Source organism: Pleurodeles waltl, chromosome 12, assembly GCF_031143425.1.
Source record: "Pleurodeles waltl isolate 20211129_DDA chromosome 12, aPleWal1.hap1.20221129, whole genome shotgun sequence".
NCBI lineage: Eukaryota > Metazoa > Chordata > Amphibia > Caudata > Salamandridae > Pleurodeles > Pleurodeles waltl.
Genome location: NC_090451.1, coordinates 537,159,900 through 537,177,373, shown reverse-complemented (window position 1 = coordinate 537,177,373; position 17,474 = coordinate 537,159,900). Strand labels below are relative to the sequence as shown.

The 17,474-nt window shown below is 46.7% G+C and overlaps 1 protein-coding gene across 2 annotated transcripts in view; it reads left to right on the top strand.

Moving 5' to 3' along the window:
• The window catches only part of GLG1 (golgi glycoprotein 1), a 619,378-nt gene that overhangs the window by 179,289 nt on the left and 422,615 nt on the right, over window positions 1-17,474 (top strand). For both annotated transcript variants that reach the window (XM_069217558.1, XM_069217559.1), the window contains exon 7: window positions 7,849-8,032. In XM_069217558.1, coding sequence (XP_069073659.1) covers window positions 7,849-8,032 — 184 coding nt within the window. The remainder of the gene's footprint in view (window positions 1-7,848; window positions 8,033-17,474) is intronic.

Sequence of the window (17,474 nt, the reverse complement as noted above, 5' to 3'; positions counted from 1 at the left end):
TTATCCTACACATCACCCTTAGCAAATATTTGATAAGGGAGCGACTTGCTCACAGATGCAGAAGAGAAAACATAGCGGACACAATTTGCATTAATCTTACCTGTCCCTTTTCACTGTGAGTTTGCTTATTGATCCAACCTAGATTTGAGTATTCTAGTGTTGTATCCTGCAGTCATTAGGTGTTTGTGCTCTGCTTTTTGCTTTGAGCCGGTGCCAACAAGGGTAGACAGAATTGTTGTGGGACTACTTGGGGTAGGCTGTGTTGCATTGTTCCGATGTGATTTTGTTTTTTTTTCTTTTTTCCTTGTTTGCCCTTGTTTCTGTTTTTGTCCGTTTTGTTGCTTGTTTGGAACTGGGCTGTTATCATAGTTATCGTGGGTTGTCCTTTTTAGCTTTGGCTTCTTAGGTCCCGCCTGAGACCCTATACTTGTACTGCTGCTTTCAAAACATTGTTTACTTAGAGGTGGCTTAGAGCCCACCCATTGTTGCCATTGGTTGACTTTCACTCATTGCTTCTTAATGGTTAATAAGTGTTCGCTTTACACCCGTTACTACAGACCCCCCCCCTCCCCAAATTCCAAGATCCACTTTAACCTCCCCTGTCTTCCATTGCAGTTTGTTTTATATATCGTGATATTGGCCAGAGGACATTGGTTCATTTTACTTGAGCACTGAATTGCATTACATGAGGTCAGGTTAATTTTTTTGTTGCTTTGTTTCGTGTCCCTTCTCAGTTGATTGTGGTGTTTTGTGCCCTCCTGCATTGTTGCTTGTCCCCTCTCACCCTGTTTGTGCTTGCCTTGTTACTTGCTCTTCACACCCTGTTTGTGAGTACCCCATTGTTGCTTACTCTTCCTCTCTTCGGTCGTCCCCTCCCACATTGTTGCTTGTTCCCTCCAAATCTGTTTGTGTGTGTCCCTGTGTTGCTTACCCCTCCTGTTGTAAAGTGGGTTATTGGTAGTGGTAAGTATGAACCTACCACTGGCACTAAGGCCACTAACAAATATAGGTTCGGTAAAAGTCTCAGTAAATTAGCCCCTTGCTCAACCCTTGGTAGCTGTAACCGAGCAGGCAGGCCTAACTTAGGAGACAAGAGTGTAAAGCATTCAAAAACATACAGTAAATAAGTGAGAAACACACAATATAAATCCCACACCATCTTATAAAAATAGGTTAGGTTTTTATGAGTAAATAGACAGCAAAACGACAAAAATCCGAAGTAGGGAACCAGAGATAGGAATTTCAAAAGAATGAACACTTTTTAGTGCTTAGAAACACAAAGTGCCAACTTTACCAAAATTCTCCAGACTTCAGTAGGTGCTTCCTGAAGTTCTCATTGGAGGTAAAAAAAATGTCAAAATGACAAATCCATGGGTCTGGAATCTCCTGGTTTGTCCTTGGAACCCAAAGATATGCATGTTTGAAAGAATAAACACTTCCTAGTGCTTAGAAACACAAAGTGCCAATTTACCAAACTTCTCCAAACTTCTCAAATCTTCCGAAGCTGTTTCCTGAAGTCTTCCTTGCAGGTACAGATGGTCCAAAACACAAATCCAAGTGTCTGGGATCTTCTGATGGTCCTTGGAAAGTTGGACCACAATTCCCACAATGCATCTCGCCAAATCCTTAAGCCCACTGGATGCACTCCAGGCTGGGGCTTTTTGCTGTAGATGATGCTGGTGAAGCTCTGTTAACCTGTAGCTGCAGGTAGTCCACTCCACTGAGTCTCTTCAAGCAAGGCACCATCCCCAGGGCTGTAGTGCCAGATTGTGCAGCAGACACAGTTTACTCAGAAGTGTAGGCCAAGGGTGCAGATCCAGATTCTAGCAGGGCAGTCCTTCTTTCTCTTGTTTCAGGCAGCAGATTTGAGGCTATGCACCTCTCACATATTACCAGCTCCTGGGCATCAGGAAGGTGGAGAGGGGGACCCAACTAATAGAATGCAGAGTGATGCCCAGATTCAAGACCACCTCCAAAGTGTAGCATGTTACTGTTCCAGAAAGCACCATTCTTCCAAAATCCATGATGTCTGAAATAAAGAGCTGCCTAAATCATCCTGTAGTGTGGCTCTTGTCCATAGCTCTCCTAACATCTGCAGATTCCTTCCATAAGCCTGGTATCTGGCTTAGGGGTCCAGAAGGTGGGGGTTAGGTGATGTGGCATTCCCTTCTGTCTTGCTGTCCTTTGAGGCTGTATGTTTTACTACCCCTCCCCCTGCTCTGGCATTCCTGTTTAGCCACCTGAGCTGGCCTGCACCCAATAGGCTCTCCTCTAGACAGCCACTAATCACTTAATCAAGCAGCTCTGCTAAGCCTGTTAAAGCTAACCAATCAGAGGAACCTACAGAAGCCTCGATTTTGGCTTACATAAATTCAAAAATGTCAAATTGCTGGACTTATCAAAACAAATCTTAAGACCTTGAATGACTTTTCTATGCTTTTCCTTACTATTATTACCATGAAATACAATATAGCAATGATATCCTATGAAGGGCAGTATCTATAATGGGGGGGGAATGAAATGATCAATTTCCCTAACCAGGGTTTATAAAACATCTTTCATAAGGGCCCTGCTTATAGTTACATGATCCCCCGCCCCTGGGACAACTAGGGGAGCATAATATGTGAAAATAAGGTAAGTCATCACATTTAAAGTGCCCACAGCACCAAATTCGAATTGGGACACCACTTCCATTTAAATTCAGTCTGCAGAGTCAGGCTTCATTTAAAAATGAGAGAACACCTCCAGCAGTACCCACATGCAAAGGACCGCAACTCTGAATGGAATCTTCTTCCATGCCCTGTTATGTACCAGGGTGTTATAGGTAGTTGGCACCCCTTGCCACATTTTCTACTTATCCCCTCCCTTGTTGCTTGCCCCCTCCCGCCTTGATGCTTGCCCCCTCCCAGCTTTTCATGTCCCTCCCATCCTCCTGTGTTGCTTACCAATGCTGTTGCTTGGCCCATCCCTACCACCTTGTTGCTTGTCTCCTCCCACCTTGTTGCTTGCCTCGTCCTGTTGCTTGCCCCTCCCATGCTCCCGCCTTGTTGCTTGCCCTCTCCCCAAATTGTTGCTTGCTCTTCCCACCCTGTCTGTGCTTGCCCCATTGTTGGTTGCCTTCTTCCGTCGTTCCTTCCTTATAGTTTTTTACATCCCTCCCACCCATATAAAATCTCAATGTCAAAAAAGCTTTGGCGTACACAACCTTTTGGCTTTGTCAAAGTTTTTTGCCATGTTGCACAATAGCATACCTGCGTCGTGTTTTTTGTTTGTTTTTTGTCATTTTAATTCTTTAAAAATTTATTTCTGGTGTGAGGGCAGGACAGGAGCCATTTACAACCTCCATTTTCTATGCACTCCCTCGAAGATTCTGTCCTCCAACTAAAGAAAAAGGCACAACTATCGCTCTGGCTGCCTCCTAATGTTAGGATTTAAAAAAAAAAAAACTTTGTCGTGCAGTATGGCTAATCTGCTTACAAAGGTGAGACCTGTTAGATTTACCATTGGTTGTTTGGTCCGAGGGCTCTAGTTTTTGCTTTTCCCATTTGTAGGAAGTTGGCCTGGTGTGTGGTGGGTACCTCTGGTCCCCTTTTAATGAAGTGTAGGCAGTGTCTAGAAGCCAGGCTTTCTAGAGGTAGCTGTGGATGAGAAGCCAAGGTTTTTCTAGGAGACATGCAAAGCTCATGCAGTACCACTGTAGTCACACAGCAATTACACACAAGAAAGAAAACATTTGGTTGTACAAAGATAAAGATACTTTATTTTTAGCACAAATCACAAGAAAATACTAGACAGATGACCCACCCTTAGGAGGTAAGTAATACACTAAATGTATACACTAGCAATCTGAAATAGGCAGAGAAAAGGCTAGCAAAAAGTAATAACGAATAGTGACCCTAGGGGGAGCACAAACCACATACTAAAAATGGAATGCAAACAAAGCTCCCCTTACCAGATAAGTATGATGTGTAGAGGGGAGGGTGGGAGTACTAGAAAACCACAGAGGTAAGTAATACAGTACCCCAGTGACCAGGAATGCATGAGTAAAACACTGTATTTCAAACCACCCAAAAGGAGGAAAAGAAAGACACCCAGAGAAGACTAAGAAAACCAGTGGTAGATTCCTGAGGAAAGACCTGTGGAGAGAGAGGAAACAAGTCCAAGAGTCACAGTGGAGTGGAGGCGGAGGAGAAGGAGGAGGTACTTCACACCCAACTGTGGATGCAGAGTTGGTCAACGGTTCTGAAGAACAGGTCAGCAGTGCAGCCCAGAAGAATTACAGCTAGATGCAGAAGATGTCCCACACCGGAAGGAAGATTGCAGATGGGTGTTGGCACGGGATTTCTACAAACAAGCCTTGGCAAAGGCAAACTCTTGGTTAGTGGAAAATAGGTGCTGCCAGGGTCCAGCAAGGCCCAGGGAGGGGGAAGTCACAGGGGACCCTCGGTGTTGCAGAGAGTCCACAGGAACAGAGACAGCACCCACAGGAGTTTAACCGGATGGGGACATAGGAGTCGCTGAAAGACCACGCAGCACTACAAAAGAGGATCTTGTGTCGCAGGAGAACCATGCGAGAGGCTGTGCTTTGCATGATGGCGTGCTCGAGACTGGAGCTACACGTCGCCTAAAGGACCCTTGGAGGAGATGCAAACAAGCCTTGGCAGCTGCAAGAGACACAGTGCATGGGGGTGTTGTCCTGCGTGGTAAGGCAAAGGCTTACCTCCACCAAAGTTGGACAGCTGGCAGAGAGGACCAAGAGGACTGCTACGGACTACCACCTGTGATGCTGGTTCCACGCAGCTCAGCAGGAGAGGAGATCCACGCAGCCAGTGGTCGCTAGCAGTTGGTGCCTGTGGTTGCAGGCGAGTGACTCCTTTACTCCAAGGGAGCTTCCTTATTCCCTTGGAGGCTGAAGAGTTGCAGTCTTCTGAGGATGCACAGGGAGGGAACAGTTGCAAACCTGGCAGGAGCCCTGGAAACTATGTTGCTGAAGAGTCCTTTTTTTTTTTTTTCTTGAAAGCAGCTTGGCTGGTCCTGGAGGTTCCAGTCACGGTCCCGGGGGCCGGAAGTCGAAGCCGAGGTTGCAGAGGAGTCCTGCTGGAATATTGCAATTCAAATCTGAGGACTGACCCAAGAGAGAGACCCTAAAATAGCCCTGAAAGGGGGGATCGGTCACCTAACCAGGTAAGCACCTATCAGAAGGGGACTTTGATGTCACCGGCCTGGCCTGGCCTGGCCACCCAGATGCTCCCAGAGTTCCCTGCCAACCTTGGAATCCAGATGGCACAACCCAGGAACCCTCTGGAGGAGCTCTGAGCACCACCCCTGGGGTGGTGATGGACAGGGGAGTAGTCACTCCTGTTTCCATTGTCCAGTTTTGCACCAGAGTAGGGACTGGTGGTCCCTGGGCCGGTGTGGACTGATTTATGCATGGAGGACACCAAATGTGCTCTTCAAAGCAAACCAGTGGTTTGGGGAGGCTACCCCTCCCAAGCCAGTCCCACCTATTTCCAAAGGGAGAGGGTGTAACCTCCCACTCCCAAAGGAAATCCTTTGTTCTGCCTTCCTTGGCTTGATCAGATCAAGCAGCAGGAGGGCAGAAATCTGTCTGAGGGGTGGCAGCAGCTTGGGATGTCTGGAAAACCCTTAAGACTGATGGTAGCAATGCTGGTGGTCTTCTAAGGAGCCCCCAGAATGCATGGAATCATACTTCAAATACTTGCAACAGTATTGGGGCATGATTCTGACATGTTTGATACCAAACATGCTGCCCAGGTTCAGAGTTACTGTTATGTAGCTGGACATAGGTAGTGGCCTATTTCCAGTACACGCTTAAATTGACATCCCCGCACTCACAACGTCCAGGAAAATTGATCTGGTGTTTGTGAGGGCACCTCTGCAAGTGCAGGGGTGCCCTCACACAGGTACCTGCACCCTGCCCTCTGGGCTGAGACGGCTTACGCTAGGGGTGACTTGTAGTGACTTGTAGTGAAAACTGGTGCATGCACCAGTTTGACGCAGGCTGAAATGGCAGGCCTGCAGAACTATTTGAGTGGGCTCCCTTTAAAGTAGCTGAATAACTGCTGCAGCCCATAGGGATCGCCTGAAACCGAAGTGTCCTGGGTACCATATACTAGGGACTTACATGGAGGGACCAGTATCCCAATTGTAGGAAGAAAAAGATACAAGTTAAAGGAGTGAGCAAAACGACTGGGTTCTTGGTTAGCAGGAACCAAGTAGACAGTCACCCAATCAAAGATACTGACAACAGGTAGATAATGGGGGGACCCATGCCAAGAAAGAGGGTACTTCCCTACACCATTGTTTCAACGAGTGATAGTATGATGAGCTCAGCCTTTAAAGGGCTATTTGCTGGAGTTACAAATAATTCCTTTTTGGGTGGGCACCCACAGTTATTTATTTTTTATTTTTTTTATTTTTAGCAGGTCCCACACTGCTAATCTTAAACTAATGCTACAACAATGCTATGTCCTGTCAAGTGTGTCCCCTGGCTTCCAAATCATGACAAAATTGACCTTACAACCTGATTGGCACATTTAACTTTTCTATAAGGCCATGACGTATGGTGCAAATAATGCTCCCATTTCATGGTAAGTTAAATACCACTTGTGGACTGCAGCACATCTTGTGCCATCCCCTATAGTGGCAGTTTAAACATGGCTTCAGGCTTACCCTGTGTAGCCTGACAGTTACATCTTGAGCCCTGCTGCCCAGACCTATCAATAACCCTTTAGAGAATTTCAAAACCGGATTGATTTTAAATATGAAATAAGACCATCTTAAGCACACCTTCATGCCAACATGGTAGGTTGTAAAATATTTAACATTGCAGTCAGCCTTAATTCACACCTGGGTGCCAGACTACTGTTTCCTTAGGCTAACATTTGCGTTTTGTGCATTTTAGCAGTGTTTTCACCTCAAATCTTTGAAAACTCATATCGCTGGTTCCCTTTATGGGTTTTCTGTTTTTGGTTTTATAGTGCTCATGAAATGTTTTTTTTTAGTTTTTTTTTAATTTTTTTAAATTGGGTGTGGAAGTTTAACTGTTCTTTGTGTGACCTTTTCTGTGTATGCTCTGCCTAATACTTTACTCACTAGCTTTGATGTAAGCTTGACTGCTTTGTATCGTGTTACCAGGGATTAAGGCCAGGTTCATTTAATTTGTATGACATCTAGCATTTGGCTGTTTTATTGTTTGAAGTGAACACTTCTCCAAACCAAATAATAATCCACTTTCTTACAGTGGTGTACTGCTTGTCCTTCATGGAGATCCTGGGATTGGGAGTTCCGTCTGAGAGATGGTTCTTCATGTTGTGATTTACCTATGGGTCATGCTTTAGACTATTTTCTGAAAGCTGTATAATCTGTAGTGGCTCATACATCCTTGGAAGGTTATTAGTTTTTTTTCAGTGAGAGGGTTTCCTCAGATTCGAACTTTGAGGGTATCGGTGGAAGGGTCAGCTGGGGTTTAGTTTGTGTCAGTTGACACTTCATAGATTGAATCACCTGACCAACCTTTATGTACTCCCAAAGGAAATTACGTGCAGTAACGCCTATTTCAGTCTCACCCTCCAGTCAGCACTACATTAAACGTAGCAATCACAAGGTTACCCTTTGTTGTCTGTTCCAATTCTTAAATATTTTTTGTACCAAAACAGTTCAATTTAGTGTTAAACCACCAAGCTAGGGCACTTATTGAGCTAGAATTCTTCGTATAATCACATCTGATGGTTTTTTTTTGGGTTTAGACCAGTGATTTTTCCTGTCCATTCTCAATGTAGTTATAAACGTGCTAAAAGTTAAACTCCTGTTAATTTCTTTTACAAGTGCCGTGATGCTCTGACAACCCGACAGAAGCTTATTGCTCAGGACTACAAGATCAGCTATTCGCTTGCCAAATCTTGCAAGAGTGACCTGAAGAAGTACCACTGCAATGTGGATAGCCCTCCCCGGTCACGCGAAGCCAGACTCTCCTACCTTCTGATGTGTCTGGAGTCTGCTGTGCACAGAGGTAAGATTCATAAAAGTACTATCAAAGTTTGTGTGTGAGCGGGGCCAGTGTGTTAAAGATGAATTGGAGCATTTATAAAGCACAGTGTATGGCGGGTAACTGCACTGAAGAATTTGTCGAGGAGCTGCACAGCCTGCTTTTTCTTGAGGGAAGAAGTAATTTAAAAAAACTTTTTATTAACTTTTCTATTTCAAGTACATCATGGCTTTGCAACCTTTCACTGGCATAATAGTCAACAGTACATATAGCAGCATAAGCATTCAATGTCAGTACATCTCTTATATTAAAAACATACAGTAATATGTGCAGGACCAAAGCCTTTTCCCATCCTCCTTCCAGGGAGGAAGCACCCCACATTTCAGACATCATCCAGGGGAGGCCTACCACAGACATTTATCATCCAAGGTCTATCTAGAATCTGCTCCAGGAGAATCCCCCACGCCTTCGCCCATCCATTCCATATTGTTTGATACTTCTTGGGGCATCCCCGCGCTACAAGTGTGGGCCTTTCCAGCCCCATGCAGGAATCCATGCCATATGCCCATGTCTCAACCGAAGGCGCCTTTACATCCTTCCAGGCCTTTGCAATATCTCTTTTGGCGAGCACCAGGCCTAACCACTAACGTTTTTTGGTACCTTGTGCCCTCTAGCCCCTGGGAGACGTGTAATAGGATCAGTTTGGGGCCCCTTGGAATACCCATACCCAAAACCTCCTCCAGCTTTCCTAGAACTCCCTCCCAGAAACCAGAGAGGGTAGAGCAGTACCAGAACAAATGCGTCAGATTCCCTGGCATGTTGCCACAGCGCAAACAGGCGCTGCTGATCAAATAGCCCATGAGATGGAGTTGTGCTCTGGTGTAATAAGTGCGGTGGAGCAATTTTAGCTGAATGTGTCTGAACTGGGAAGCTACGGCTGCCTCCTTGTGTGCCTCCAATGCCTCCCTCTAGTCGTCCTCCTCCAGGACTCCCAAACCTTCTCCATAGGATCTGGTACATTTCGGAGAAACATTTTATATGTCAGTGATAGCTTATGTTCTGTCATGTTTGTCAACAATATCTTGGCCTTCAGAGGTGAAAACTCTAACTCGGAATGTCTGAAGCATGAGTGACAATGCGTGGCGAAGTTGTAGTTATCTAAAGAACTGTGTGCGTTGAAGTGCAAATTCTGTTTAAGTCCTGAAAGGATTTCATTATTCCTTTTCTTAACTTTTCTTAAGTTAAGTCCCTCAAATGCGAGATCCCCTCAAGGCACCAGGTAACACCAAACCTCCCACCAAAAAAAAGCGACGCTACCTGAAGGAGGCAGGTTCCCTGCCATAGTGTTTCCAAGGTTAGTCTTTTTCCATCCTTTAGCCTTTTTTGCCTCCTCCCACGTTTCCAGTACAACCTTGGTCGCTGGCGGCAGTTCTGCCCTGGAAGCTCCCCCATAAAGCATGTATGAGATGCCTTGCAGTCCTACAATCGTCTCCTCGAGAGCATATGCCAGGGGAGTCTCCTAAATATAGAAGCACATCATCGGCGTATAGCAATATCCTGTCGTTCACTGTGTCCTCCCACTGGAACCCCCTATAAAGTGGGTCGTCCTGCACCCTAGCAGCTCCATTACAATTGCAAACAGGAGGGGAGACGGGGGGCACCCCCTGATGTGTGCCCCTTTCCACTGAGAACCATTCCGAGACCTGTCCCACCATGCGCACACTGGCCCTGAGGTCAGTATACAGGAGTCGTACATAGCTAATGAATCTGAGTCCAGAACCCATCCTCTCCAGAACGGTGAACATGTACACCCAGTCAACCCAATCAGTCCTTCTGAAAATCAATAGGTAAGGGCCTGTGCTCCTCCACCAACACTCAGAGCTATAGCATTATGCACACACCTCAGATTGTCTCGTAGCCTGCGTTAGCATAAACCCGGACTTGTCTGGGTGAACCAGATGGCTAGTGACTTTTCCCAGGCAGCTGGCCAGCACCTTCGCCCATACCTTGACCTCCATGTTTAGTAGAAAAATGGGTTGAAAGTCCTAACAGCGATGGCCAGCAGTGCCCGGTTTGGTAGTACTGCAATATCTGCCGACCTAAGGTCAGGAGAGAAAGTGCAGTTTTCCAAGGCCTCCTGGAACCTTTCCAGCATAGGCAGACCTGCATGCTGCCACATCAGGCACCAATATCGGGGTAGGAAACCACTTTGCCCAGCACCTTCCCAGGCTTAGTTGTCCTATCTCTGTCCTCAATTCTTCCACTGAAACGTCAATCTCTAAAGAGGCTCTATCTTCTGCTGAGAGGCTCAGGACTGGCAGATCTTGTATAAACTGAAGGAGGTCCAGACGTGGACACAGCGAGTCTGCCTGATACAGACCCTGGTATTAATTGGCAAATGCTTGACCCATCGGCCCATGTCCCATCACCTTTGACCCATCTGTAAATAGGAGATGGTGGCCAGCCCTGTCCTGGAGGTGCATAACCAAAGCAGGGTTTATTGCCCTTGTCTCCCCATTGGTAGATTCTGCTATGGGTGGCCTTCCAGGATGCCTGTGCCTCTTGTGTTCGTTCCTGTCGCAGCAGAGTGTGCGTGTATATTAGATCTTGCAGGAGGTGCTCCTGTCCCTGTGATACAAGTCGGCCCTCCAAATCCAGAATTCTCCCCTCTAGTTCCTGGATCCTATGCCTACTTTTCTCTTTTAGACCTTTTACATAGTTGACGATCTCGCCCCTTATAAATGCCTCCAGCACATCCCAAACCACCTCCCCACTTAGCTCCAGTTTTCAGGGAAGTATTGCTTACTTCTTTAGTAGCTCATGTCTCTAAAGTCATCCCATTGAAGATGCCATGCATCCAGTCTCAGTCCTGCCTTCGTCTCTCTTCCCCCCCCCCCCCCCCCCCCCCTCCCAGTCAAGGTTGTTTCTATCGGAGAATGGTCTGAGGGACCACTCGACAAGTGTCTTACTTACGTCACCCCATTACACTCCTCCACAGGCAAGAGGAAATAGTCCAGTCTAGTGAAGGTTTGATGCGCCCCAGAGTAGAAAGTATAGTCTCTTTCGGGTGGTGTACTCACCAAGGGTCGGCTAAATTCAGACTCTGTATGAACGTCACTAGTGGTGTTGACCCAAACCCCCTCAGCCCAACTAAGGATCGGTGTAGCCGTGGATTGCGCACCCCATTCATGTCGCCCCCTATTAGCTACAGGGCCTCTGGAAATTCCTTAAGTATTCCACCCAGCTGAGCCAAGAACCCCATCGTCAATGGAGGAGGAGCCTAAACACTCGAGATTGATATTGGCCTGCCTGGAGGGCCCTGGTGACAGCTACATATCGTTCCGGGTCATCTGTCCATGTGTGCGTGTTGACCAGTAAAGTGCATTTTCTGATTAATATAGCCACCCTCCTGGATCCCCTGTGAAATCCTGCATGATAAGCCTGTGAGTATCCCAGTAGATGCCTCTTGAAGTACAAGGTCCGCTTGTCCTGCTTTTCTGTGTCTGAGAACTGCCACACATTTGATTTTGTCTAAAATCCCATTTATGTTCCAGGACAACAGTTTGAGCGTTCCCGCTCTGGAGGTGGCCAGGTTTCTACCTCCCTCATAATAGCGGTCATAAAAGGGTGCATCTGGGCCCTGTATTCGCTTTTCCTTGTTACGGATTACATTGACACACTGCCATGATCTCAGTCACCTACAAGAATTTAACAAAACACTCCTCCCTCCCACCCTCTCAACTCCCACCCCATACTTACCAAACTAGAAGTACCAGTTGTTTTGTCTAGGGACCCAGACAGCTAGGCTAAACTGCGACCTGTAGCACTCCCTTCACCAACATCCCTCCTTGGAAAGATTTAAGCATTTACTCATCGATCACAACTCACCCCCCAACCCTCCCTTGTATGTACATACATACTGAACATAATGAACCATTTATTATAGATCAGTCTCCGTCTCGCTGGTGACAGTGACACCTGCCTCTAGACTACATTGCCTGCCAAAGTCCCACGACTCATTGGTGTGGTGGCCATGACTTTCTCACACCGTCCCATGTTCCAGGGAGCAGGTCTGGCGTCCCCTCCTTCGAACCCTCTGTAGCAGCGCCCTGTACCACACTAGTCCTGTTGTCCTAACACCTTCATTCTGCAGGCCGGTCTGGGGGTTTAATGTCATAAGTGGTCATTACTCAGTCTAGTTCCAGGCTGTCACTGGGGGTGTTGAAAAATAGGGATTGCCCCTGATAGATCACCTTTAGGTGGGCCGGGAATAAGAGCATATGTGAGCCCAATAGCTCTCAGTTTATACTTTTCTTCCAGGAATGACTGGTGTAGCTGTTGCACCTTTAAGGTATAGTCCGGGAAGATCATTACCTTAGCAGATTGATAAATCAGGGGCTCTGCTCGTCTCGCTGCCCTGAGGATGGAATCTCTGTCCACATAATTAAGTAGCCGCACTATAAACGGCTGTGGCGGGGCCCCCACTGGGGGTCAAACTGTCAATGCCCTGTGAGCATGTCTCCACAATAAAACATTGCAAGACCATCTTTGGGGACCCAGCTCTGCAGCCAGTCCCACATTAATTTAGTAGGGTGGTACCTTCCATCCCCTCTGGAAGTCCCACTACTCTGAGGTTGTTTCATCTAGACCTGGCCTCTGCGTGTTCTGCCCTGCCCCTGAGTTGATCTACTAAAAGTTGTAGCTTAGATAGATGCTGTCTGAACCGCACTCCCCGGATCGGATGGGCTCCATCGGCTGCTCCTGTTTTACCCTCTGAGGCGCTCTTGGCGTATTTTTATTTATTTATTTTTTATTTATTTATTTATTTAAATTGTGCCTGGGACTTTCTGTTTAATCACACCCCATCTCTGCGGCAGCGTGGCCTCAGTTTTCTGTTTTCTCGGCGCACTGTGTCCCACTATTTCCCAAAAAAAGAGGGGTGGGGGAACGCCCCAGGTCTGTCTCCAGCTCCCCCTCTGCGACACCACCAGTCATGCAATAGGGCTGGGTTCTTCCCCCTGGCATAGGACAGGCTCCTCAAGTCTCTGCCACTGGGTCTCAAGTGTTCACCTTACCCCTCTGTTGCCACTTCTCTCCTGGGGCCTGTGCGCACTCCAGCGTGGTACCGATGAACCAGGGTCCTAGGCCTCCCTGCGCCAGACTCTGGCCTAGGGCTTCTTACGTCTCTCTGGCCTATCAACCCCCAGTCGTCTGCCTAAACTTCGTGTAGGCCTTTGTGTAACAGCCAGTGCTCATTGCGAGGCCCGCAGAGTGATCCGCTCATCTGAGGCAGCTGCGAACAGAGCATCTCCCTGGCCTGCTCCTATGCAGCCACCCAAGGCTCACCTCCCTTGTTCAGCACACCCCGGGTCCTCCAGTGCAATAATTCGGGGGCTCCAACGCCAATTCACCCCAGTCTGTCTTGCTGCTCCAACTGGGTGTCCGTCGTCTGCTCTTGTTGTCTTCAGCAGCCGCTGTGCAGTGCGGGGTCACGGCCCTACGTCTACCTCCGGTTTCGTCCGCCGCCGCGATCCTCCAGTCCTCTGTGGCCGTGCTAGGCCTCACCACCCTCCTCTGGTTCTAGCCTCTCTGGCTGTGCTCTGCTGTTCCCCTGTCTTCCAGGGGGTCTGCCGGTCTACTGGGACTGCCGTTCAGTATCTATGCTTGGATAATTGATTGGATAGTGGGAGATGGGGTGTGAAGGAGCGCGGAGCCGCGCTAGGCTGCAGCCATCTAAGCCAGCGTCCAGCCATGCCCCGGGAAGAAGTAAATTAAATGGGGTGTGTTGCATTTCTTTCAATAGATGTTTTACCACATGTAATAGATATTCCATTACTGCATGCAGATAAGGTGATTGTAGTGAAGCATCACATACCAAATGGTGATCATCTAGGTGATCCTTACAAATATCTATTACATGTGGTAATACACTATCAAACGAAATGCTGCTTACCTGGATTATCTACACACTGCCAGCATCTTCTTCACCTACCGTGGGTTCTTAATATGCATGTGCCACCAGCGACTCTGGGGAATTAATTCACTTTGGCATTTTCCGATACACCTAGATAGCTTTCTTTATAAGGTTCACGAGAGGTGTTTGACTGCACCTATCTTTCCTTTCTTTTTCTTGTACGTTCCACTTGACACACAAGGTACATCAAGGGACCTTTCCCTTTTCACTGACATCACGGGTTATATAAAGCCACGTTTTCCAACAGTCCTTAATAACTGATTGCCCTGTTATCACAGCCTTGAAAAAGCCCCTGGTTGACACACCACAGGGGGCGAAACACATGTCGGCTTATAGTGGCTTTTTATGCATATGCACATCAATAAGCAATAAGTTTGGATTAATTATTCTTGACTCTGTCAACTGTACATATCTAACCAACATACAATCCGACTGGCCCTACACACATTAGGCATTTTGGTGGGTTCATCATTCCTTCATAGCCTTATGACTTTAATTTGGGGGCTATTTGGTCCATACCCCATTTGATAACCCACAACTGGCTTAACAAGGGCGTTCAAAAAGGTTGAGAGAAATGGACCATAGGAACACTGTCTTGCACTAATGTAATCTCAAGATGCCTCCCCAAGCCTTAACTATTATACAGTAAGAGACAAGCATAATGTGGCACATTTAGTATCAATATTTTGCTATTTTGTTTCACTACATTTGTACCCACGTCTTCAGATATTGCACGTAAGGTGTTCTTAATCTCTGCATATGTGATGACTTATGTTTGTCATAACAAAAAAATAGTGTTCTAACTCTTCTATAGACCTATATTAATTATTCAGGAATGTTGCTTGTTTGGGGGCAGCCTTCTTGAGTGAATTCCTGAACATTATTACATTGAAGCCTAAGGAGCGAAAACAGGTTTTCAAAAACACATTCAGATTAATGTTTTCTAAGACCACCCTGTGGGATGTGCCCAACACTTAATGTAAGTCTTTGGGTTTGATGAAGCACTAGATTAGGTGCCCAGGTTGGTCACTGTGCACCAAGAACATTTCTGACTGGGTCTAGATCAGCAGGGTTGCAAGCTGCCCAATAATGTGTTCATATGTTTGTGTTTTCCTGCTTCTGAAAGGGGCTGGTAGAGAAGGTGGATGGCATTGGCTAGGAAATGCACAGATCAAGTTGGTCACCATAGTCATCCCTGTACTCCTCCAACCAGATCCCTATCCTTATTCCAACTTGCCTTCTGTGCTGTTTGGTATAATTGGCTGATTCTTTTAGTTGGGTAACAAACACTAAAAGGAAGCCTAGCTAAGTATTTGTAGAAAAACACACTGGTCTTGCTTGACCAAGCAATAAAGTTCCTTCTGTGTGGAGTAGGGTGCTGCAGAGTGGCTTTGAGTACAGTTATGAAGCTGTTACTTTATCTACTACGAATGGACCAAGAGTATGTAGAATTTAAATGGTTATTAGACTAAACAGTAGGTTTTGCGGTATAATTCTTATGTGGATTTGCATGCTGTACATTATTCCACCATCTTGTGGTTTGGTCTGGAATAGGCTCTTTAAGGTCTCTTTTGTTGCCCGACCCATCCTCTGCCCTCCTGAGGACCACAGTGCAGAGGACTGCGCAGCATGCGCAGATTTCTTGCCAAAGACCATTAAGACAGAAGCAGAGAAGGGCACACTACGCGAAGGCATTTCCTCGAAGGAAACAGGAGTCCTTAAAAGAACTTGGGCTGCCTAATGACTAGGTGGACATCCTTGAAACTGAGGAGGTTAAGGAGAAGAACCAGATCTTGAGGAGGCCATCCAGGGCCAGACTCGTAAGGGCCACAAGAAAATGCTGAGAAAGAAACCGACAGACCCCCCCAGGCCGAGAGACGGCCAACCCAAATGCTGGACTCTAAGAAACTGCCAATGATTCCACAATTGTCTATGCTGGAGGGCGGGGTGATCCCAAGGAGCCACACAGGTTCAAGACGAGTGGGCACCAATGGAGGCAAACCCTTGAAACCTGCTCTGACCTTGAGACGATCAACTGCATGGGAAGGAGGCTGGGGAAATGGGGTGGGAGTGAATGGGAGAGCAGCTCGACACAGTTTGTGAAGTCTAGTTCCACTATGGCATTGAAAAGCCACTCTGCATTAGCGCTGAAGGATGGCGAAACACCAAGGCCCCTTTCTTTTTTTTTTTTTTTTTTTTAAACATCAAAGTGCCTTGGCATAAATATATCGAAACACAGAAACGAAACAGAACTCAATGAGTTAACAAAATCGGTTGAGAGAGTGAAATGGGAAGTATGTCAAGGCTGAACTCGAGGCTCTAATCGAGAAATGGAATTCAGCGACTTTCTTCAGTGATACAGGATTCCCCTAAAAAAGCAGGTGTAATCAAAGGAACCAGAGGAGCTGGAATACCCCATCACCCAAGAACTGCAGGAAGAGATAGTTTTCTCCTACTGTTGGGTCAGTTGTGTTCTCTCAGAGCCCTGGCCTGAGAGTCTTGGGCACCTTCGGTTCGGGAAACAGTGACTCTATAAGTAACTTTTTCGTTCGTGGCCCCTGGGGCCACCCTCTTAGGCAGCCATTTTCTCCATTCAACATAATCAAGAACTGATGTAATGGACCCTATTCCATTTCTGTCTGAAGTGTCACTCCAAATTCTCTCAGAACGATCACCATCAGGTCTGTAATTTCTGCTTATTGCCAGAACACCAAGAGGAAGACTGTGAGGCCTGCCAGTCATTCAGTTCAAAGAAAACTCTACGAGACCGAAGAGCTAATCGATGCAAAATGGAGAGACAGGATTTGGAGGAAACACCTGAGATTTTTGGCATGCAGGACGTCATGTTGGATTCAGAACAGGAGCAGGAGGTTTAAGTGGCATCAACTGCAGAATAGGAGGCATTTTCAGTCCAAGACTCTGATTCGGAGGCTGAAATTACTCTAGAAACTAAGGAGGTCCCTCAGGGTCAACACGCAGTGAGTAAACATACCCCATCTCCACCAAAAAGACTAACTTTGCATACGGAAGCTGTTGAGCTGCCACTGCCTTCTGGTCATGGCAGACATCGAAAAATGTGTTCGAATGCCCGCATTCAGGTTCGACACCGAAACATAAATCTAAAACCAGACCTTTCATTCAAAGCTGGGTGTTTGTTACTCTTGCACCATGACCTTCCACATCACAATGAGTCCACCATATCGACAGTGAAAAGACTGCCCACATCGGCACCAACATTTTTGGCATTGAAAATTAGAACCTCTTCAGTACTGAAAAAACTAAATCCGAAACCTACTTAGGACCCAAAAATGCCTCCGAGCCGATTCTTCAGAAATTTAAGCAAAAGTGCCAAGGGAAGCAGTCCCAACTGCATATCCAGCCTCATACTTGGAAGGGTATTGGTAAAAACTCCTCCTCGTAAGGCAGCTTACTTTTGAGGAAGCTTTGGACACAAATTAACCTTCACCAAAACAAAAGAGGACAAGGAGCTGC